At 34.0% G+C, this 24,166-nt stretch overlaps 1 protein-coding gene across 1 annotated transcript in view; it reads right to left on the bottom strand.

The window, feature by feature from the left end:
• ARHGAP5 (Rho GTPase activating protein 5) overlaps window positions 1–24,166 on the bottom strand; it is a 45,229-nt gene that overhangs the window by 3,046 nt on the left and 18,017 nt on the right. The window contains 4 exon segments of the mRNA XM_085301680.1: window positions 3,775–3,880; window positions 6,057–6,188; window positions 7,723–7,800; window positions 18,632–18,779. Coding sequence (XP_085157806.1) covers window positions 3,775–3,880; window positions 6,057–6,188; window positions 7,723–7,800; window positions 18,632–18,779 — 464 coding nt within the window.

Raw genomic sequence — 24,166 nt, 5'->3', positions numbered from 1 at the left:
CAACCAGCTACAATTTTTATATTCATATATTTCATATATTTTCATAACTCCCTAACCGTAAGCATTATTATTAAACTTCAAGATTTGTTACTTGTCTCCAACTATCCACTAAAACAATAGTCTTTGTTTTCTTTAAGCAATTATACAGAAGAAAATCTAGAAACCATAAATTTTCATACTTTTGACAGCTAACAAACAATTATATTTTGAATCAAGAGAGAAATTCAAAAACATTCCACCAATTTTTTTGAAATGACAATAATAAATACACTACATAACACCGGTGACTAAATTACCKATAGCTAATAAATACAGTTACAAGACTTCACGTTTTACTAAGTTAAGCCCATTAAAATGTCCAGAAGAAAAATGAATGAAACTGCTTCTTCCTACAGGATAACCAGATATTAACTGACAATAATAGCACTCAAAAAAAAAAAAAAAAAAAAAAAAAAAAAGGAGAGAGATCACATTTGATCATATGTTAAAAATAAACAAAACAAGAAAAAAAGAATCAAATATTGATTAAAAGACATCTCTACAGATTTTTGTATTGGCCAGCAACAGAATTTAGCCAAACTAAAGAACATTACCAGTGGAATTTCCACTAACAGTGTTAGCGGACATTCCACCAACAGAAGCTGAAGTAGATGCCCCTTTGCMAGTCATTGTAAGAAATAAAACTAGTAAACTATGCAAAGCAAGGTCATTTTATTACAKTCCTACTAATTCATATGAAAAAAAGTAAAAGCAGAAGAGTTCAAATGAATCTTTAAAATAACTCCAATGCATAATGGAAGTTTTCTGGCAAAGGGTTTCAGCAACCATTTCAGAATAGTAAAAAGAAAGRAATAAGATGCCTTAATGACTGAATATATAGATATTTTAACAGTAATAACTGTATTGCCATATAAATTAATTGAATCACTATCTTGCAAAGAAAAAAAGAAATGAAAGGGGTTTTTTTGCTCCTGATTTGTTACCACATTAAGTTTTGCCACTGTAGCTGCGCAGTCAGAAGTGTCACAGATCATGCAAAAGAAGCAGAAGGAACAAGCTCAACGTCCAGCCTTATCTCCCCTCCTAACTTGCAGCTTTGACCTTATTCTTCATTGCTGACTCTTCCATTGAAATAGCAGTTTCTTCTTCTATACCACTTCTTCCCCACTCTCCCTCCTGTGATATTTAATCTTTCTATGACTTYAGCTTACTACTGTCAGAGACTTCTGAGGTTCAGAAATCTCTGTTTTGCCTTTATACTGCAAGCAGATAACAATGCAACTCCCATGATTACTGTGGTGTTCTCCCAACGCAGTATCTAACCAAAGCACAATCTTGGTATACTCATTAGCTGCTTATTAAAACAAGTACAGATGGGTTAACTTTTAATTTCTATGTTCACTTTCCTCCTGTATTCACTTGATGTCTTTTCAATATGCTAATATGCTAAATTAAGTTGAGACAGGAACTGGTTTTTTTATACCTACTTACAAGGCAGCAACTATTGCAACTGTTACCCAAATTTAACAGTTGGGAACTTCATGAATAGAACATACATTAATTAAGATAGGCAGAACGAAACAAATCAACTGGAAGAATTTTTAGAAGTATTTTAACCAAGATTAACTACTAATATTCTTATACAAGAATTTTGCTTTTCATGTTAATACCAGCTTTTAAGAAAATTTTTCTTTTAAATTTTACAAAGTAAAATGATAGTAGATGCACAAACTGTTAAAGTAAATTCATTCCCTATGAGACTGTAGATTTGCCAGCACAAAACTTAAGAAACAGTTCCATGAGACAGAATTAACATAATACTACTGTCCACTACCATCAAAAATAGGAATTCTCTATTCTCTCACTCCTCCAGGTACATGTGTCTGCTTATACTGGTTAGTTTTGGCACCTGTCACATYCTTCTGTGAGCTAATTTGTTTCATTAAATAGCAGAAAATGTCCCTACAAAAAAAAGGTGGCTTTTGGGGCGCAGGGGGGGAATGAGAGGGGCATTTTAGTAAATTAAAATCACTTTAGCAATGGTTCCAGAACCTCACAGAAGCAAGAGCAAGGGAGGGTAACAGAGGTGGAAGGCAGAGGAAGAAATGACAAGTTGCTAGTCTCAACTGTCAATTAATCCATAGGTATATACATTGGATTTAGTACTACATTTTCATGAAAAAAAATACTATTTAATATCAAAACAGTTCTCCTAAATCAAGATAGATTTGAACTGTTAAAAAAAAAAAAAGTTGTAAATAGAAAGCTGTAATCAGTATTCCTGATTCAACGCTATTCATTATTAGATACCGTAAGAAAACATGAAGTCATTCCCAGGGAGTTTTATTATTTCATGCATTAGATGTAAAAAAAAAAAAAAAAAAAAAAAAAGATGTAAAGTCCACAGAGTAAAAATCTTTTTGCTCAAGTTGTTTCATTAGAATCATGTAAAATGTTTTGATACTATATAAAAACATCTCAAACCCAAATCCTGGAAACAAAATACCAGTCCCTCTTACARCCTGGGGAATTGTGTTTGGAAAACTCTTAGGTCAGGAAAGAACTGACACTGTTTGAGGCACTAAGAAAATACAAGTTCCCCAAAAGAGACAYGTACCAGAAGTTAAAGGGGATCTTGAGACATAGAAGCAGAGTAATTTCAAAGTCACAGCACAGGTAAGTTTGTGATTCCACTGATAAGCTTGTGTTCAAACTTAAACATTATATTGACAAATAAAAAAGAAACACTAGCGTGGAACAACTTAACAACTTAAACATAATGAATAGCTTATTGGTGTATATATACAGAATTGTCCAAAATGCATTAAAAAAAGCACTGGCTACTTTTTAAGTGTTAAGTTACTGGATAACAAAGCTTTTCCTATACARGTTTACATTTGTTTTAGTATTGGTGATGCTAATTCTATTTGTTGTTAAAATTTGTTAGCAATCCAATCCAGTGTATTTCAGAGAATAATCCTGTTTTAGCTGAATATGAAACATTAGTAAGCTGGTCTTTTTATTGTTTTCTATAACCAGATATTGTGCACTTGAGCACATAAAGGGTTAGGTTATGAGATAGCACACATCTACTAATACAGGATTACAGTAAATTTAGAAACAATCTTTGAAGAGCGAACCATTAGATTTCCACGTGACAGATAAGATTTTGGAAGCAAATAGAAGATGTTTACTCCAAGCAACATACATATTTTCAATTAGCTTCTAATACAGTTCTCAAAAATAAAAGGCAAGAAAAATTCAGAACTTTCCCTATTTTACTGTTATGTATAGCTTTGTCCTACATTTTAGACATTTAGCACAGTTTTTGGAGCTATATTTAGATGCTGACTTAAGCTGGCTCTACTTCGATTAGCAAAGGAGGGGAGGGAGAATGACCTCCAGAGGTCAATTCAAATCTATATTAATGTATGACTTTAACATCCATCTCCTCAAAGAAATTTGTAAATGAGGTGTACATTTATCCTTTCATCATTTTTATTACATATAGCGGAGATTCTTACATCTCTGCAGTAGTGATGTTACTAGATATTTACACTTCAATAAAATCAGAGAACAGACCACGCAGTATTTTCTTGTGAGACCTTTTCAAATCAGCCTTTTTAACTACTAGTTTCATTTTCAACACCTATACTAACAGATGAGCAATGCAAAATGAAATTGTCAGTTTTGATAGTCCATTAATTTTACTAATACAAATATTCGTTTGCAATTTTTATAAATCAAATATAATTAATAGAAAAAATACCAAACCTGTTTAGATGTGTTATTATGTATTTGAAGACATCATAGTTCACAGGATGGAATTTCTTCACAATTTCTTTTAACTCATGTAGTCGTTCTGTTTTATCCAGGATCTCTACAGAGAAAAGTGAAATTTCATCATACATTTAGAAAGATAAACTGAATAAAATGTTGCTAAATCTTTTTCCTACTATAAAGGTACATATAAAATAACCACAGAGAAATACAAAGTAAGAAAATAGTCTATAAAATTCTTATCCATATGTTATTGTATAGATTATGTTCTAATAGCAAGAGGTAACACATACAAAGATTTTTCTGTATTTAAATAGAATTATTTTTCTGTGTTTAACAGCAGAAAATCATTTTACTAACTTACTGCTGGGTTGTAGAACGATAAATAACAATGTGATAGAGTCATTTTCTATTTATTCAGAGTGAAATTCTATAAAGAATTTGGGGAAGGAAGGCATTCCCATGAACTTAGAATATGTTATGCTTGTCAATTAGTCAAATAATAAAAAATACAAGCAAGTCTGATGCAGCTATTTTAAATACACTTTTAAAAAGAGAAGAAATTTTCACAGACTATGGGAATATTATTTGTTTCAAAGATAATTAAGAYAAACAAAGAAAATGACTATGAAATAAAATAACACATTATAAAAAAATTACAACGTATAGAGCTACTTGATMTCAAGCTATCTATAAGTCGATACTGTTTTGTAACTTGAAGTGAACCAAATGAGTTCAGATTAACTCAGAATTTGTCAATAAAAACAAAATTCTAAACCTTAGGATTTTTTTGGGGGGGAGGGGTACAACTCTCCTGCAACCAAGCTGCAGGCCTAGGTATAAGGATTGGATGAACCCACATTATCCTGAAATTATTTGCATATAGAGGAACATTAGAGCTCACTCACGCTCTCAAAATTATCTTCCATAAATTCCTATTGTACATAATTACATTTTTGACCTATCCTACTGAGAAGGAAAGCTCGTTTAAACAGAAAGACTTCAATTCTTATTTAAGCTCAATATATTAGTTAAATAATATGTCACCATTAAAGCCTTTCCCACTCATCTCTGAGAAYCTGAAACCTAAATGAGTAAAACTAATTATTACAGAAAACTAATGCTACTATTATACCACTTGTGGAAAATACCACTAGAACACTGAAGAACTAAACATGCTGCAGTTTGCACTTGCATTCCATGATGATTCACAMACAGAAGGAATACAAGCTCACTGCTATTTTACTAAAAATTATGTGCATGACTGCATTACTAAAAAGACATCTGGTATATGAGGGCACAAAGTGACATTAAATATGCTCCAATATGTCCCAAATAAAAATTTAAAGCAATACTAATAGCATTTTAAAATATTAATACCCTACTTATGCTCTATAGAAATAAAGTTACTGTATGTTTTGACTGAAATTCAACCAATGTGCTTTAAGATGAAATAACACTTAACTGTAATTATATTAAACACAGGATCTGCTTGAAGAGTATCTCAGAAACATCATAAATTCATTTTTACAGAGATCAATCACAAATAGACAATTTCTAACAGAATGTATATTAGTCATGTCATGACCCAACTTTTGGGGTTACACTGATATCATCATGTTTTGAACAAAAACGGTAATACTTTATGTCACAGCTGTATCCTACAAAAACGTATAGCTGTTTTTCTGAAACGGTTTGCTGCAATTGCCTAAAATGATCCCAAGAAAANAAAAAAAAAAAAAAAAAAAAAAGATACTTTCAAAAAATAAGATCAGTTAAGTCATGGTTTCAGTTGAAGGATCCGAAAAATATTTTAAGAAACAGAATTAACCATTTCTTATAAACTTATAAGGAGTTTGAAAACAATTTGAAAAAATCTTAAGACAAACATCATAATATTCCACAGACATCTCATTTCTAAAGTCTTACTTTGAAAGCAAGATTTCATGAACGCAAAATCTTTTTTTCCTATTACCAACGGAAACACACTTCCAAGAACTTTCATCACATGCAGAGCAAATACATAATGAAACACAGATTTCTCTAATTAAACTTTCTGGGAGAATGGGAAATAATAAACTACCACTTAGAAAAAAATGTAATAGGCTTATTTTGTCATACAGTTCTGTTAATTTTAAATATAAAGTGCACATGCCTAAGCAATTAAAAAAAATTATTTCAATGCAGAGTTATTTCAATTTACAATGAGTTAAAAATTATAGTAAGTGCAATCAATACAACATAAGACGACAAAGACAAAATCGTTTATTACTTACTTGATGTTTCTAACAACTCTTGATGCAAAGAGTAAGGAATTAATGGATCTGGCAGATCTGCAAAAAAAGCTTTAAGAGCCCCAGCCACAGCATTTACTGTCACTTCCATAGACTCGAGACTGATATTATGATCTGTAAGAGAGAATTAAACAGCAGTGTAAGCAAAACCTACAGCTGCCATTCTTCACAGTATTTTATGAAAGTAAGAATTTGCTGAGAATATAAAAATGAAAATGTTGCCCAACTTTTGTTAAGCAGCACATGAAAATACGCACCAGTGGATCAACTGCCATCACTTTGATCCACATGTAAATATAATCAAATAGGAGAAAATCTGACAGAAAAAAAAGAAAAAAGACACAAGAGTAGGAACTTAAAGTTGTTATAGGAAATAAGAGTTGTTTAACGATCCATGTGGACTTTAATGATTTTCTATTTGACTTTAACTGGCTCCTAATTGATTACTTTTGCCCAATAATAAATTTTAAATTCCATTTCCATTTCCCCGATTTTTAAAAAAATATAACTGRTATATTTGAATAATTTTAGAATTAATGTAACCTTGTTCATGTGGCCATATTTGAAGCCCTTTAAGCACAGATAACAGAATATGCCATTGGTTGCACATGACCATAYAATTTACTGCTAGATTCCCAAATATCAGAAGCTATATGCTTTGTAACGGGAGTACTGAAAATTTTGAGATTTAGAATACTACATAATTTTTAATTGAAAGCAGTAAGTAGAAGCATCACAGGCTGTARATCTTCTAAAATATTTCAACTAAAAAGTTGCAAAGTTGAATTTCTGAAAACAAGTTTACTTCTCAAGAAGTCAAATTCGTATAAAATCCTAAAACAACCTGTACTAAGGTGATTGAAGAATACCCAGCACTTCAGACAAACAGATCTAGAACAGCACAAATATGGCATTAAAAAAATTATATATTTGGCTTATCATCTAGTAAGAATTTTACTAGGAAGAATTTTTTCATGGACCATGATTAACATCCAACAGTATTTTTTAAAGTTTTTTCTTTTTGAAAGATAAAATCAAGAACATAAACCCTCTTTTAAGACATCAAAATAAACAGCATAATCTACAAACCATATTCCAGCATATTCTAGCATTATGATAATATTACAAATTCATTATCAAGATTTAACTGTTAATCTAGATTATTTCACTAAAGAATGTTTTTTTTTCAAAAAACAAAAAAATGCCTCAGACCAATGAACTACTAACCTAAGATGCAATATCTCAGCTAGACAACTAATAGCTGCAATTTGAGAGGTTACAGAACAAATATCCTGTGAAGTAGGTAAGAAACGCTTAAAAAAAAAAAAAATCAAACTAATCAAGTAGCACTCTGATAAAACCAGGAGCAGTTCAGACTACATTTAAACCCTAGAATGTAACATAGGAAATCCACACACAACACTTAAAACCAGCTTTCGCTGGCTACAAAAATGCTTCCCCATCCTTTGTCTAGACACTGCATCATTGGTTATATCCCGGACAATGCCAATACAATATACCAGGGCATTACAAAAGCCAGTCTGAGATCCAACTCATTTACCTTGCACTGTCTATTAAAAATCTATAATAAAAATCTATGGAGAAGTTAAGCTCCGTTTTGGCTTTAAATAATAAAATATATCATTACCTTGATCAAACTGCTTCTGAATGTTGTCTTGATCTGTTTTGTTTCCACTTACACGGTACAGGCCTTCAGTACACAAACCTTAGTAAGAAGAAAAAAATTCATRTAGAAAGGTACCTCCTACAGAGCATGACAAAGCTAGTCAAAATTACTAATTCAGATATCAAAAGCAGGACTATAAATGTAAATGCCTAAAAAAAAAAAATTACAGAGATACTGGATTACAAAAATGCACAATACCAGTGGTCCACTATGTCCAMTACTCCATTCAGTGTAAACCAGAGAAAACCATGTTGTAGGATGTCAAGAACCTAAGAGCAGGCATTTGTGGAATAATTTTCATGATCCTCTTCATGATCTCTATCACACCTGCTACTTGCAATTAAAAAAAATAATTAAATACGAAAATTCTTGGGTTTGATACCCACAAAAACATAAATTTAAAAAACCTTTACAATTTGGGCTCAACAACTTCTTTTGGCAAACAATAACACACTAACAAAACCAACCACTTTGAATTCATTCTGAATTTTTTACTTATTAATTTCATGGAGAAATACACTTCTATRTAACAAGACAAAGAATCTTCTAATGCACTTTCCCTTTTATAAATTTGGTATCCACTTTTCCTCACTTMTTTTCTAAAGTAAGTTATCACATCATTTTCATGCCTATCCTCATGACATGGGGAAGAAAGCCCCAGGAAACAGTTCTGCAGGGCTTACATCATTCCCCTGTTTTACTGTGTGTTTTGGAGTCCTTTTAATTACAACTGGCATTCTAGGTAAATGACATTATACCATATATACATACTTTCTTTTTACTGACATATATATATATATACACACACACACACACACACACACACACACACACTCTCTCTCTCTCTTTCTCTCTCTTCCATTGTTAATGTCCTATCACCTTGCTACCTTTTTTGCCCACAGCTACTGAGTGAATGGAAGTGTCCATTCTGCTAATCACACTGTTACTCAAGATCTTTTTCTTCATTAATCTAGAGCCCATTAGGGAATACAAGCAGCTTACAATTCCGTAACTCTTCAAGATACTTTCACAAGTGCAACATTAGCTATATGCTAACTCTCTATAGCATTTTTTTTTTAATTAAAAGTTTTGGAGCTCTATGAAATTTCTTGGCTCTTTACCATCACAGCTTAGTAACTGAATGCCTATTACATTACCAGGTCCATTCAGAGACTGTGGTGACAAAAGAGGTACTGTATGTGTCTTAAGTTACAGAGATGTTAGGAATCCTGTTAACATGCCCAAAGATATGGAAGAAAGCATAGAACGCCCTTAACTTCTTCATGGTACTAGGAAAGTTACACCCATTCATTCGTTGGCTATCTGCTCTTCCAATGTAATTTTTCCATTTTATTGCATCCACATTTCACACTTCTCCTTAATGGCTCAATCAAGGCTACCTTAGTAAATTTTGAATATTTTGTTTTCAAGAAACCCCCAAACAAAAACCAAAACAAACAAACAAAAACATTTATACCTTTTATACCTTCATTTAGCTTTCCAAATCCATAGCCAAGAGTCTTCTTGTATAAGCAGGCATCTAAACTGTTGCTTTCAAAAAACCCTGAGCACTACTCATTGACACAACCAAAAACCGTGAGTTTACAGTATGGTGGCACAAGGCAGAAAATGGTTTAAGTGACAGCAAATATGCTATCATTTGGTTGAGTAACAACTTCTCACAAATCAGGCTCCACTACAACAGATAAGATGATCACTCCCACAATTACTTTTGTAAATTGTATAATCTAGGGCACTCCATAGCTTTATTCAGCAGATCAGCCTAGCGTCCCTCTTCTTAACCTGTATGTTACCCAGACACAAAATTAAATGAACCTGTCAGACTAGTCCAGAATGGCAATTCCCATATGCACAGGGTAGTGTACAGTGCAAGTAATCCAAAGTCTTTTCAAGTAAGAAAACTCTAGCACCAAATTCACTTATACAGAGTATATTAGAAATCCTACACACTCAATCTGTGCATATGAACACTGGTATTTAAAGATTCATAGGATGTTCAATTCACACACTCAAAAAGCAAATAAAACACTACTGCTTCTTGTAGTGAAATAATTCATAGAATATTGAAATATAGAAAAAACCCAAAACACTAAGTACTATAAAAACCAGTAGTTTTAGAAAGACTCCTCAAAACCAGGAAGCTCTCATCTAAAGCTGAATAGCTCTATAATTTACATTAACCAATTATTAAACAAGCTCTCAACCTTTTTATGAAGTGTTACTCTTAATCTTGTATTTCATGGCATGTTCACTTTGACAAAAGAATAAAACACTTCAATTAATATGACATGACAAACAGCAATTCACTTGCTCTGTATCTGTCAAAGAAAAGGTAGGTGCACTCTTTATCTCATTAAGAAACGGATGACAGATCTGAAGATACTTTAATTTCATTGTTCCCCAGCATATTCACTGTTTGGTAGCTTTGGGCCTGGAGGGAGGGAGAGGATGAAGAGGGGCAGCATAATCAGAAGTACTCTGTGAAAGACATTGACATCTTGGGCTTATCTTCATTGTTTAGAAATTATTTACATAATTCCCCTGATGTTCTCTTTGAAGAGATATCTTAATTAGCAATACAGCACAAGTGCACAACGTGTTCATGAATATTTATTTCAAAACATTTGTTTACAGTTTTCAGCAATTCTCACACACTAATATGTTTTGTGTGCTCTTCTCCATCCATTAGGTAGTCAGTCTTCTATTAGGAAAAACAACTGATGGCTGTTTTTCATCCGTTTGAGTGTGGGCAAGGTTTCTTCCCTGTTGACTAATTCCAAAGTTGCAAAACACAAAGAGAATCCTAAACAACAAAACTCAAGTCCTGAGGTGATTACAGATTCACTCAGGTTGGAAGGGACCTCAGAAGGTCATCTAGTCCAACCTTCTCCTCAAACCAGGGTCAAAACTAAGTTCAGACCAGGTTGCTTAGTCTCTTTGTCCAGTCCAGTCTTAAAAACCTCCAAGGACAGAGAGTCCAAAGCCTCTTTGGACAACCTAATCCAGTGCTTCAATAATCCTCCTTTTTCCTCTTCTTATCCAGTTGGATGACCTATTTCAACGACCATTGTCTTCTGCCATATGCCTCATTAAAGAGCTTGGCTCCATCTTCTCAGTAACCTTTCAGAGGTAGGGAAAGGCCACAATTAGGTGGCTTTCCTTTTTAGGCTGAACAAGCCCAGTTCCCTTTGCCTCTCCTCACAGGTCATGAGCTCCAGCTCCTGACCCTCTTGGTGACTGCTAGTCTCACTCAAGTTAGTCAACAACTTTCTTGAACTAGGGCACCCAGTATTTCAGATGAGATTACTTTTCTGTATTATCACTTCTGTTGAAGTGCTGGCTACCATTTTATTGGTACAGTCAAATACATCCTCAGCCTTCATCACTAGCAAGATGCACTACTGACTTATGTTTAGCCTTCTCCTCATGAGAATTCCCACATCCTTTTCATCAGTGCTGYGATCCATCCAGTTAGCTCCCTTGTACTATTGCAGGCATTTAATCTTTGCATTTGTCCTCACTGAACTTTATGAGGTTGCTGTCATCCCACTCCTCCAGCCTAACGTTCCCCTGAACAGCAGCCCTGGCCTTGAGTGTATTAACTCCTCCTCCCATTACAGGATTGCTCACAAACTTGATGACGGTAAATCTTGTACTGTAAGAACAGCTAACTCTATTGTGTCTGTCCAGAACCTCTCATCGCAGAATCACAGGCTACATGTATTTTGCTAGTCATATACCTTCATWGGCACCTGAGCCAACTTAATTGACAGTTTAGATTGAAAGATATCAGTCCAACTTTCTGCTTCGTAACTCTCTGCTTGTTCTTCACACTTGCTTCCTTGACCTGCTCCTACATAGCTGCATAGTCCTGCTCTCTGCTCTGCACTTATTCTGACACTTAACTGATCCTTAATTCACTAGATGTAACACTAAACAGCAGGACTCTGATCAATTTTTGCTGAGGTAATATTCTAAAATACTGAATTCCACTGCTTTACAGACAGGTCCAACAATCGCCTGACATGAAGAGTGGCAGAAGTATGCAGCAAGAGAGAATCATCCCATTTTGGAGGTTACTGGCTGTTACACTGATTTACTCCTTCTTATGAAACTGTACCCTTACAATGCCACATCCCAGACACTGGGGCTAACCGAGGCTACTCTTGTCACAATGTTTTCTCAACACTACCCAGAATTGTTACAAGTTAACCTCTAGCCCTCTCAAACCCTTTGAGCAAAAGAAAAAAAGAGGAAGAGATCATCCATCTTGAATTTCTGGATTTTAGAGTCATTATGAATATATTTTCAATGATTTATCAACCTTTTTACCTAATGTGGCTCCAATAATTCATTCGCTCATGTGGTTCCTTCCCTATTTCTACCCCCTTCTTTGCCTCTTTGACCTCTGCTCTGTCCCCTTTTATGTCTAMATCTGGTCTCAGGGCATATTCTTTGGAAATAAGGGACGTGGGTATAACCTGGATGAAAGGGAAATTCACAGAAGACAGTAGTCTTTTACTCACATTACTTTTGAAATTGTAAGTTTAACAGTGTTARAAGAATACACAAAGCTTCAAAAGCAGTAATCATGACACACACACGAAGTACACAACTTCTGATTTCACCTATAGCTCTCCTCTGAGACTTTCCACCAGACATCAAAACAGACTTGACACTGTCAAATGCGCTTTCCCTAATTTATGGCCTTCCTTGTCTCACAAGAATTACTTAATAAATTATTAAAAACATACTGTTGTACATATGTTGTACATAGCCAAACACTGAATTTATGAAATAGGAAATTTGAGCTAGTTTTCAAAATATTAATTTGATACCTCCTTACTTAGTAAAGAAGATGGAGTAAGTCATTCACACTAAGTACTTCCACAAAGGCATCCCATTMACTTAACAATATACACAAAAAATAAACCCCCAAAGAGAAAAAACAATATCCTAAAATTTCATGTAATATTAGAGAAATCTGGCAGATAATCCTCCTTATTGTCTACMTGATAATTCATAAGAACCGCAGTGTCACAGAATTTCAAAACACAACTCATGATATTGATGCTATTAATGAACAGTTTGGCTTCAAAAGCTTTCTGTATCTCAGTTCTATTGCCTATGTTTAAATACATGAATTTGGAAAAATAAAATGTACTAAAAAAGCGTTATGACCTACATCAGCTAGAATTTGAAAAAAATTAAAAGCTAAGGATTTTTTTTTGCCTGCTACCATAATTGCCATTTGGTTTCTACTAGAACAGCCACTACAATTTTCTTAAAAAGCGAAATAGGGATTTAGTCTTTTTGGTAACACTGTTTCTCTGCTGAACACATTTCCATAAATCTAGGTTGCAGAACACCAATGTAGTTGAAAAGTTTATTTCAAATGATAACAAAATGACCTTGTATACAGTCCATCAGAACAAAACAGTAAGAGACGCCAAATATAACTGTACCATCAAAATAYGTTTTCTGGAAGACCATAACTAAAAATAACCAATGTCAAAGAATTAGTTTAAGTAGTTCCCCTCATTATATACAGATTTAAGAGGAATGTAACACTGGTAAAAGCATACAAACATTAGCAGCTTTTACACTACACTGTGTCAGTGATGTAAAAATCTGTATATTCCACAAAAAAATTTCAAGTAAGATCACAAGATCTTCACCAGAACGTAGTTTCTCTGTAAGTAGTGTATATAAGTATTTTAGTGGAAAGTTTGATAGCTCACCACCACCAAGTTACTTACCTGAGAGTTACAAGATTATTTTATCTTGATCAATGAACCTATAGAAAAGAGTGCTAACAATGAGATTACTCATTCTGCTAAATTTCAAGCAAGTCAAAAATTTAAGTCTTGGATAAATGAAGAATTTTCCCACAATCACAATGTATTAATATCCAAATAAACTTAAGATATTTAGCCAAGCCTTCCTCATTCCTTATCTAGAAGTAACAGTTAGTAAATTTAAGGTAATAATTACCTGGTGTTGCATAATTTTCTTTTAATCACTATGTTCCAACAAGAGAAATAGTATGTGATGTTCCTGCTCTGTATTAGTAGTATCACAACAGTACACTTCGTTACTGAAATAGAGGTTCTAATAAAAGTTTACTGCTTACTTGGTTTGGATTTGCTTAAGCATTAACCATTTCCCTCCTTCAGAGTTCCTACTTTCATTGCCATCCAAGAAAGAATCCAAGAAGATGCAAGCACTCAATCATCTTTGAAAAACAGAAGTTATTTGATTCAAAAAAAAAAATCAGTTCAGAATAAAACTTACTCCTGGAAAATACCAACCTAACCGGGAAAAAAAAAAAAAAAAAAAAAAAAAATCTGTGCCCTGACCTATGATTCCTTCTGTCCACTAGATCTTTTTTCATCCGCACAGGATCAATATGCTCCTTCAAAAGAAAAATGTACTGTTTCAGAAAAGGCTACAGAATTTTTTCAGCTCCTTTTTTCTAAGTTGTCCTTTTTCTACTGGAGGTACACGTTTTTCTTTGTGAAACTATTCTGAAACAGCACGACAAAACAGGAACATTCAATGGCATTATCTGCATGTTCTCTATTCTTTACAGTTTACGTTGAAATAAGAATCTTCAAGGACACTTTCCTATCTTCCCATCTGAGCATCCAGAGCAAAGCAGAGAAAAATCACGTTCCATACTGCACTATTTTTAACCTCATCCACAACCCACAAGAGAGGGTACAAAGCACAGTTTTATAGTTTCATGAGATGGATACAGGGTATTTTAAAAATTAAGATTATCCTTTCAATTTGAGATTAAYCATATCTTCATGCAAAACCTGCAGTTCAGCCGCAATACACACTATATCCAATAATACAAATGGAAATTTATCCCAAAGTCTGCTTCCCCCCCGCAGTAGCCTCCCTACCTGTAACATCTAGGTTATACAAGGACTTATTTTCAAGAAAGGATAATTCTGGAATATAGAGTACCTGAGAAATATTATACATACAAAATCTTCCCTTTTCCTTTTTGTTCTTTTTAATAAGCAGGGGAAAAAAAAGGCTCTGAAAACAAAATAATTCGAAATAAGGTCAAAACTTAACTACTTTTGATATAAAACTATTACCTCCAGAGAACTGAGGCACACATCATCAACTACATACCAGATTTGACCACAGACAGCAACTGTTCCTTCCTAATTGTAAGAAACTTCAAGAATAACAAAAAATTCTTTAGAAGCATTACAAGTCACATTTTCCAAACTCTGTAAGATTAGAACCAAGCTGATACCAAACACCACAAGTACACTGCTTAGGTATAAGCAAAATACAGGAAATACATATGCTTCAATATATGTTTTAAATAAGACTTTCTTACTTTTCAAATCTGAAACCTAAGCCTTTGCTTGAGTTTTGTGGAGACACAAGCACCTCTTGAAGATTAAACAAATCACAACATATAAATGGTTTAAGGACTACTTTTCAAAAACAGTAATTTGGTGATTCATACTCCCAGAATTTAAAAATTTGACATATGATGAAAAAATTAAGGCATTCAAATCAAACGCTAACTTTATCTTCTGAGATTTTCATCTAGTCMAATCTGAGATTTGAAAATACTTTTCAATTCCAAAGCCTCGAACATGGCTGAGAAACAGACAAGCCAAGGCAAAAAAACACCACCACCAAGAAAAAAATCACCCCCACACACTACAGTCTTCATGGATGTGAACACCACAAAAGTACTTTAAAAGAAAAAACTAAATTTAGTCCTTTCCATRGAATAGAAATGCAATAAAAATATATTGATTAGCCTCATTCAAGTAGAGTTGGAACAGACTGTACTTTTTGATTATAAAGAGTATTGCAAAGTGATTACCAGAAAACATTTCCACTAATACCTTCTGAGGAGTGAAAGGACAGATCTTGAAAGAAAGATGATTATTTCCTTTTTTGAACACGTCCATGTTCAAAAAGATGTAAAACAGCAGACAAGAGAAAGGGGAGATGATATTCTGACAACTCAGGTCCTAAGAAGTAGGACACTCAGCAAAGTTGTGCTGGACTAGTGTGCCTGAAGGTTCAGTTAGTAATGACAGCAAGTTGACTTGCTGAAGGACAACTGAAATACAGAATGACTCCCCAGGGCCAAGGAGCTGATACAATAACTTTATCACAATGGGAGTGGTGTCCTGGACTCTAGTCCAGAGCTAATAGATCCTGGGTCCAAAACTAATAGATCCTGGCTTGCCTTCTTCAGGCCAATCACATCCAGAGGTGTTTGCATGGATTTTACTATTAGACMGTCCCAAAGTCATGCTGTCATTCTATTTCAGTACAGGATATGAAGGCACGCAAGTGAAACATTCCCTTGGAACATGAACACTTCTCAAAGCCAGAGAGGCTCTATCAAAAGAGGAGGCTGGACAACAACAAGGCTTGAATCTCAGAAACCTACAGAGTATTACCACTCTTCGAATATAGTATCAACACAGAAATAAGACAAATCAAAAACAAAGCTCCCACAGTCAAGTATAAGAGTTGAAAAGAGCAACCAAGAACTACTTGCATAGAATCCAATGTAGGAGAACAAAAAGAAACTGTGACATACTTCAAAGAGKTTTTATTCCATCTTTACCAAGTGATAAAGAGAAACACTAGGACAACTACTGTTCTTYCAACAGTCACACAGAAAGCATTTAGAATGCACAGTATTTGTGCAGCTTATAGGTATAGCTAGAATTAAAAGTTCGCCTGCTTTCAGTACCTGCACAGCAACATTCCAGAACGAACAAACATACAAGCAACCAGCTAAAAGAAAAGCAGTACGTCCTGAGTCAGCACTTGTAAGAAGATCCTGGCAGTCTAAAAAAGTCAGCAGCTTGACTAAACATCTTATTCCTCAAAGACAGGTCATTAGAGGAGAGTAAGCATTAAATCTTCTGGCTGCCTGAGTTATTTGACGATTTAGGGGAGAAAAAAAAAAGAGAGAGAGGAAAAAAAAAAAATCAAGTTCCCACGCTACTACTACTATAATTCTCTCTTTTCCACAAGCTGGTAAACCAAACTTTTCAGATTAAATACTGGATGTTTTGAAAGTCTACCACACAGTCAAAATGGATTACAGATAGTAATTCATTTAAGCAGTTTTCTTTAGATCTGGATTTAATTTTGTTGTTTGAAGGTATTCTTACTAAATTAAACATTCTCAAACATAAGATAAACTTCTTGATTCTACAGACTCTTCAAAAACTCATTTGGTCTACTACAAAATAGTGAACACATTAGCCATTTTTAAATAACACAGTACTGAGATAGTGACTCGCCCTTCTTTTCTTTCCCCTCTACAGTCAGCAGCAAACCGAAGATATATTTACAGTGATCTGTACCACTATATTACTCCTTTCCCTTCTTTCTCCTTCCCACCTTTTCCTGGGTCAGATGAGGAAAACAAAAGGAACAACAACAAAAAGAAATTCTTATCTCTAGGCAAGGAATCAGCAAAAGAGAAAGGTTAAAGGTAGATTTATACTTACTTCTCTGACTTTCAAAAGATCAGTGCCTGAGGTTTCACCAGGTTTTTTTATCGTAACAATGCAGAATATATAAATCTTCAAAAACCACCAGTAGTACTTCTGGGGTTACTACTCTTACAGATGGCAGTAAAACTTAATTTTAATTAAAGAAAGAAAATCCTTCAGTTTTACTCCTGCTAAAACACTGTCACTTTCCAACAAAAGTTGTATTACAGAACTAAGAAAACATTGGTGAAAGTACTTCATTTTATGCTCAACAATACCTAATAGCACGCACCCACCAAAACAGAATGCTCTTTCTTCAGCTCCAACCACTCATTTCCACTCCCTCCCTTGCCTCAAATCTAGCAAACATCCAACTTCAGAGTAAGCAAGATCTACACACTAAGCGGAAAACACCAAACCTCAAAACAACTTCCCATTGTCAAACACAAGCTTCTCTGTTGGATTAGCAAGATGAGATCTTACTTGCCTCATGGCCATATAGTAAATAGCCTGAAAGCAAGAGAGGGGTCAAACACATGACCATGGAGAAGGAAGAAAGATGAGAAGTATACAAAATTAAATCCAGAAAGATGCACCATAATATGAAAACATATGCATTAACATTTTACTTGCAGTAGATCAAGAAGATTATAAAATAAATGAAGTACCATAAACCACACTGTATTAAAACAAAGAAAAACTCCACATACATTCACAGAGCACATTTCATAAATTTAAGCTAACAAATCCTCATAGAAGTCAAGTTGGAATTTACATAAATTGCTTAGCATTTTTCATGTAGAAATCATTGTTTATGCAATATACAATATTTACAGAAGAAACTTGTCTGCTTTTGCAGCACATTAAAATGCAAATCTAACTTTATTTGCAAAAAAGAAAGCCCATTGACTGATTAAATAGTATGAAATACTTGTTTTCTAAACTTGGRAAAAGTGGACTTCAGGGTTTTTTTTAATATAGTAAATAAGATATACCAGAAATGGTAAGAAATGCAAGATTAGAACACCACTGGGTTAAAATTCAGCTGTGGTTAGAAAGTAAAGTCAGTTCTCAAAATTACATTACATAAATGTTGAATTCCACATGTTCAAGGGCAGATCAAATATTTGTATACATGGGGAAAAAAACAACCACACAGTCACATTAAGTATACAATTTATAGAAATTATTCCTTTTTCAAAATGGAATTTTCCCACAATAATTTAACATTCTAGAAGTAAGGCTCTAAAAGATAATATTCTAGAAGTACTTTAAAACGTAAGATGAGAGGCATTACTTATTATGTTATTGTAAAAGTCTTTCCTCCAAAAATGCTATCTTACCTGTATCTTCAATGAATTGCACACATTTTTCAACAAACAGAGGTATGGGTTTCTCAAGTGTAACCAGATCCTGTAGGGGCATCCCAAAGTAATTACTTTCCCAGTTTCTACGGATTGGAGGATTTAATGCCTTTGTTTTCTTTTTCTGCTACAACAAAACAGAGTCAATTTAAGTAATAAGTAATAAACAAGTAATGTTGTAATTAACTTGTACTGCAACCATTCAGTATAAACAAACAGACCACCTATCTACTGGACATGCAAGCTCATCTACAGTAAACTAAGTAAAAACAAAAATATTTTTATAATAGCATACACCAGGTAAAAAAGCACTCAAATCATTTCTATTAGATTTGGTCATTTTTGTATCACATAAGGAACAGGACAACCCAGTACAGTAGCAACTGAAACAAAACAAGGGCAAACATAAAAACATCCTACTTGTTAAATGTTGCTATGGCTAGTCTTCATGTATTAACATTTAGCATCATTCACAAAGAAATCTTCATGAAGAAAACTATAATCGTATCTTCACAGAAGTTTTTAGAATAAGACTGTTAATGAAGATTCTGAACAAAGCTTCYGAGAGTCTTTTTCTTTTAGTAAGGATACTAAATAAACTCTACAATGCAACTATCCCAGAAACGTGCTGTTGTAGAATACATAGCAAAGAATCTGTAGGTAATTGTTGCATATACTTCTACTAAGCATGAATGCTTTGTTATAGGCCTAAGACTTTAGTCAGAAGGAGGTTTGCACCTTTGAAACTTAGTGGGCTTGATAACAAGTTTTTTAGTTATTTGGGTTTTTTTTTTAAAAATGATTTTTTTTTTTTAATGGGAGTGACTTTTCATAGTTGAACTAATAACTCCACTGTGAATGATTACAGAAATTACATTGTATCATACAGCATTTTTCATCTTTGAAAGGTGATGAAAATATTCAGAGATAGCAGTACAAAATGATCAACCAATTGGTTATACAGCACTGAATAAACACCACAAAGAGATCTAGCCCTTCATTTTCAGATTTCTATAAAGTAAAAAAAAATAAAAGCAGTTATGTTTTAATATAAAAGCTATTGTCAACTTCCTAATAGTAAAAAAAGAGCAGAAAACCAAAAATCACAAAAGCTGATTTAAATTTAACATCTCTTCCAATATTTTATCTTATAATTCCTCCTCATAACTGTCTTGATGTAACACAAAACAGTCATAAGAGTACACTTCAATTAACAAAGGAATACGCCAACATTTACTATGGTTTCCACCATATTTATTTTCTGTAAAGCATTCTTATAAAGTCTTGAATTACAATCTCTTTGGGCAAAAGAATGGCTTATCCTCCATATTTTCATAACATAAAATTTACTTAAACAGTCCTTACAGACTACCCAGAACCCAAAGTTAGATAGCTGTACATTCACGACTGACTTGCCCACTGAGAAGGCAAATAATAAGCTGAAGTACAACTACACTGTGCACAAGAAGTATTTCTATTGGGAAAGACTGGAAGTCACAGCTTTTAAGAACACTTCTCCAATATTCACCTAAAGCAGTRCTGTGGAACTTCTCCCAGACCAGGTAACAAGATTTATTAATCAAATCCTTTTAATAGCTTAATTTAACATGGCTTTTTATATGATGTGTTTTTTCCCCAAGAGGGTTTCTCCTCCATGAATTCAGCGGTCAGAGTACCCATGACTGACCAGGGCAACAGAAGGCAAACAAAAATAGTAGACTTAAATTTCAAATTTGGCATTCCTGTAAATGGCTCAGCACTCACAGAGGGAAGGAATATAATTTACCAAGTTYTTCAAAAACTTTAGAAACTGCTCTCTAGCAATTTGTTTATCCAAGTTTTATGCTAACTAAAAATGTAAACTTTGTAAAAAGTTTACAACAAAAGTTATTCTTATAGTTTCTCCAAAATGAATTAAAGCTATGCATACAGTCGGCAACTGGAGAGAATGTTTTTAGAAGCTATTCRCTTTAGCAAAGAAAGTTCCTTTCCTCCTTCTCACTTCCTCAGTCTCCTACTTTCAGGTCCCCAGCATTCAACCTAACTTACTAAAAGTGTGAATTTCTTGGCCTTTTTCTCCATAGTGAAACATCATGTATATCCGTAAAGAATATTCTTCTAATGATTGTCCTACATTGAGAAGAACAGATTTAAGGGACTGAGATATCATATATGACATTATAGATCCTCGAAAAAGGAAGTTCTGAGGGAACTGTCTACCTGAAACAGTTCAACCTACAATCTGGAAAGTGAGAATTTGTCTTAAATACGTAAAAAAAAGAAAAAAGAAAGAAAAGAAAAAAAAGCCATAACTCATAAAATTAGAGAGTAGAAGAAGAGATGATCCTTGGAGGGCTACTCCATAAACACAAAATCAGAACTCTGTAAGATAGACATAAAGCTACAATAATAACTTTATTTACTATTTGCCATTATTTATTGATGTTCTCTTTTTGTCCGGTATGTATAAATTCTCTCTCTTAATACTTCTTTTCCTTCTTGTGCATGAGGATGGATAAACTCTCCAGTGACACGTAAATGGTTGCTTCAAATCATGCAATTTGCACTTAAAGTGTTACAAACTTAAAATACAACTTAGAAGTATTAAAAGATAATTTTAAAATATTTTTTAAAAAATATACTGTTGTTTTCCAACTTGAGAAATTTGTGTGTCTAGCCTTCATAAGCAAATAGCTAGTTCAGAACAGAGAGACACGTTTACAGTGCCAAAGACCCGCTTTTAGTCAAACTATTCAACTGACTTCAGAAAGAAGTCCAGCTCTTGTTTCTACAAAAATAAACTTTACTAAAAAGYTACCTTTCAATCCTTCTCCCTGCCCTGGCAAAATAGTAGTCAGCTGTTCTATTCTATCAGTCATAACACAAAGCTTTTTAATCAGCTACTCAAGATAACAACAAGCATAAACTTTATCTGTGTAAAATTAAAAGTTCTTTATTAAAGCAACATTTAAAGAAAAACCACTGGTCAACATTAAACTTTTCACTTAGTTAAAGAGTACCCGAAAAAGCTGAAATATTTCTAAATTTCTAGATTTTGGTGGGGGAAATTATGATTTTGTTACTGATATTTTTAGTTCAATAGACAATTCAGCTGAAAACACCCACTCTGCACATGCCACTAATACTGAATGTAGTGAGTACTAATTTGGGCAAAGGTAGTTTTATATGCTCCTCCTAAATCATAATAACAAAGCGCTAATACACACCAGATTAGGCACCAAAAACTAGCACAAAAGTTTTGTTAGCTAATCCTAGCATAAAGTTCAAGTATGACAACTATGCCACTGTTTCATTTTGTTTGTTAAAACATAAGCCCATCACCATAAAGCTGAAATCCTCAGTCTTCAAGTAAACTTCACAGACTCAAAACAGTTGAGGATGGAAGGCACCACTGAAGATAATCTAGTCCAACCTCTCTGCTCAAGCAAGGTCACCTCAAGCAGGCTGCCCAGGACGATGTCCAGGTAGCTTTTGAATACCTTTGAGGATGGAGACTCCACAATCTCTGTGGGCAACTTGTGTTCAACCACTCTCATAACAAAAAAAGCTTTCCTTAGGGTAACACAGAACTTTGTGTTTCAGTTTGTACTTGTTGCCTCTTGTCCTGTCACTAGGCACCACCGAGAGGAAGCTGGTCCTATCCTCTTTACACCCTCCCTGCAGGTATTTATATGCATTGATAAGATTTATCCTCAGCCCTCTCCTCTCTAGGCTGAACAATCCCAACAGTCTCAGCCTTTCCTCATACGAGAGATGCTCCAGTCCCTTTGTCATCTCAGTAGCCCTTTGCTGGACTCACTCCAGTAGCTCCCTGTCTTACAGCGGAGCCCAGAACTGGGCACACTACCCTAGGTGTGGCCTCACCAGGGCTGAGTGAAATATGATTTCCTGTAATTGGTAGCTGTGCTAACACAAGTTTTCCACCATTTCCACCATGAGTTGCACCGCTTGCTAAGTAGCAGTCCTTTAGAGAGCAACTAGTCTGAGGCTTCAGCCAGCCATGAGACTTGAGAGAACAGCACACTTAAACACTATCTTTCAAAATCAACTTAGAAAACTAACAAATCCTCCAAACTGGCAACCAAACCTCATCACAGCAGAGCCACTTACTTTAGTAAGTTCTTTCTATTTAAGAAGAAGCATCCTTCTTTTTTCTCTCATCAGGACTCCTATCACCATTTGCTTACCCAAGAGAAATGCAGCCACTCCTCCTCTATTTCCCACTCACTCATACGTCTAATATAAAGGAAACTTTCTGCCCGCTTCATTCATCTCCACATTCATGGAGGGAAAAGTCACTATTTTTAGGACTATTAAAATACTTCATAAATAAAGCCTATCGTACCCTCTCATTCTTCCCCACATGCTTTCTGCAACTTTTAGAGTTTCTACTTTTTACAGTAACTTAAAAATTACATATGCCCAATAAGATGGCTCCAAATATAAATTTTCAAARGGGCTAAACTGATGAAAACTTAAGGTATATATTTTGGGTTTTCTCATACTCAAGGAAAAGTCACACTAACTAGAATGTGGTGAAAACTGAAAGTAATTTGCTAAACCAGTCATCGCATTTGTTTACACAAAAACAGTTGAACACAAAAATACAAGTTGATTCTGTGTGTCACATTCTAGTCTTATATACTATGTATGTTGGTCTGGGTTTAAATAAGTTCCTGACACTATTTCAGTAATAGTTCCAGCATATGGTTTCAAATACTTTTGAATTTATAATGAGAGCTAACAAGTATAAACATGGTAAAATAAATGTTGAACCTGCACTGCTTATATCATGCTTTAAAACATGTCAGAGTAAGAGATGTAAGAACTCATCTAAAGTGCTACTGTACTTTTTTGCTGAAATACTGAGATTTAAGTTTTCAGATGAATTTAAAGTAATTTTAGAATTATCCTAATATAAAGAAAAACAGAAAGAAAGAATATCATTCACAATTTTCTTTGTTCTTTGTTTGTAAAACAGAGATAACTAGATTACAAGGTTTATCATTCTAAAGTGCTATTTTTTAAACTTAATTTGTCAATAAAGCCAGACACTTGAATAGCTTTTGCAAGTGCAAAAAACCCAGAACAAACACAAGATGACTTCACCTTGGTCAATAAAACTATACTTGTCAAAGAATTAAAAAAAAAAAAATCTTCAGATTTAATAACATTTAAAAATGGCAGTCAAATAACTGAGTTCTTTCTGATCAGATAATTTACAACATTGATTACAGGATCTTTGTCATCAGCATTTGTTTTCAGAAGTACACTGAATAATTTCTTCCATACAGAAAAGTGAAAAACAGCCATACAAATCTGATTCCTACTTGTACAGATGCATTACAAACTATTTTTTTTCCTACAAACTTTATAAAGTAGTATTTATAAATATCTGTCATACAGGAGAAAAAAAAAAAAAAGTCTGCAGAATTTACTCCAAAATGAGGCTCTATCATCCTCTTCGCAGAAACTTATTCAAGATATTTGCTG

The sequence above is a fragment of the Rhea americana genome, unplaced genomic scaffold, assembly GCF_003343005.1.
Source record: "Rhea americana isolate MKP2758 unplaced genomic scaffold, rheAme1 scaffold_18, whole genome shotgun sequence".
Lineage (NCBI taxonomy): Eukaryota > Metazoa > Chordata > Aves > Rheiformes > Rheidae > Rhea > Rhea americana.
Note: the sequence above shows the minus strand (reverse complement) of the source record. Positions and strands in the feature narration are given on the sequence as shown.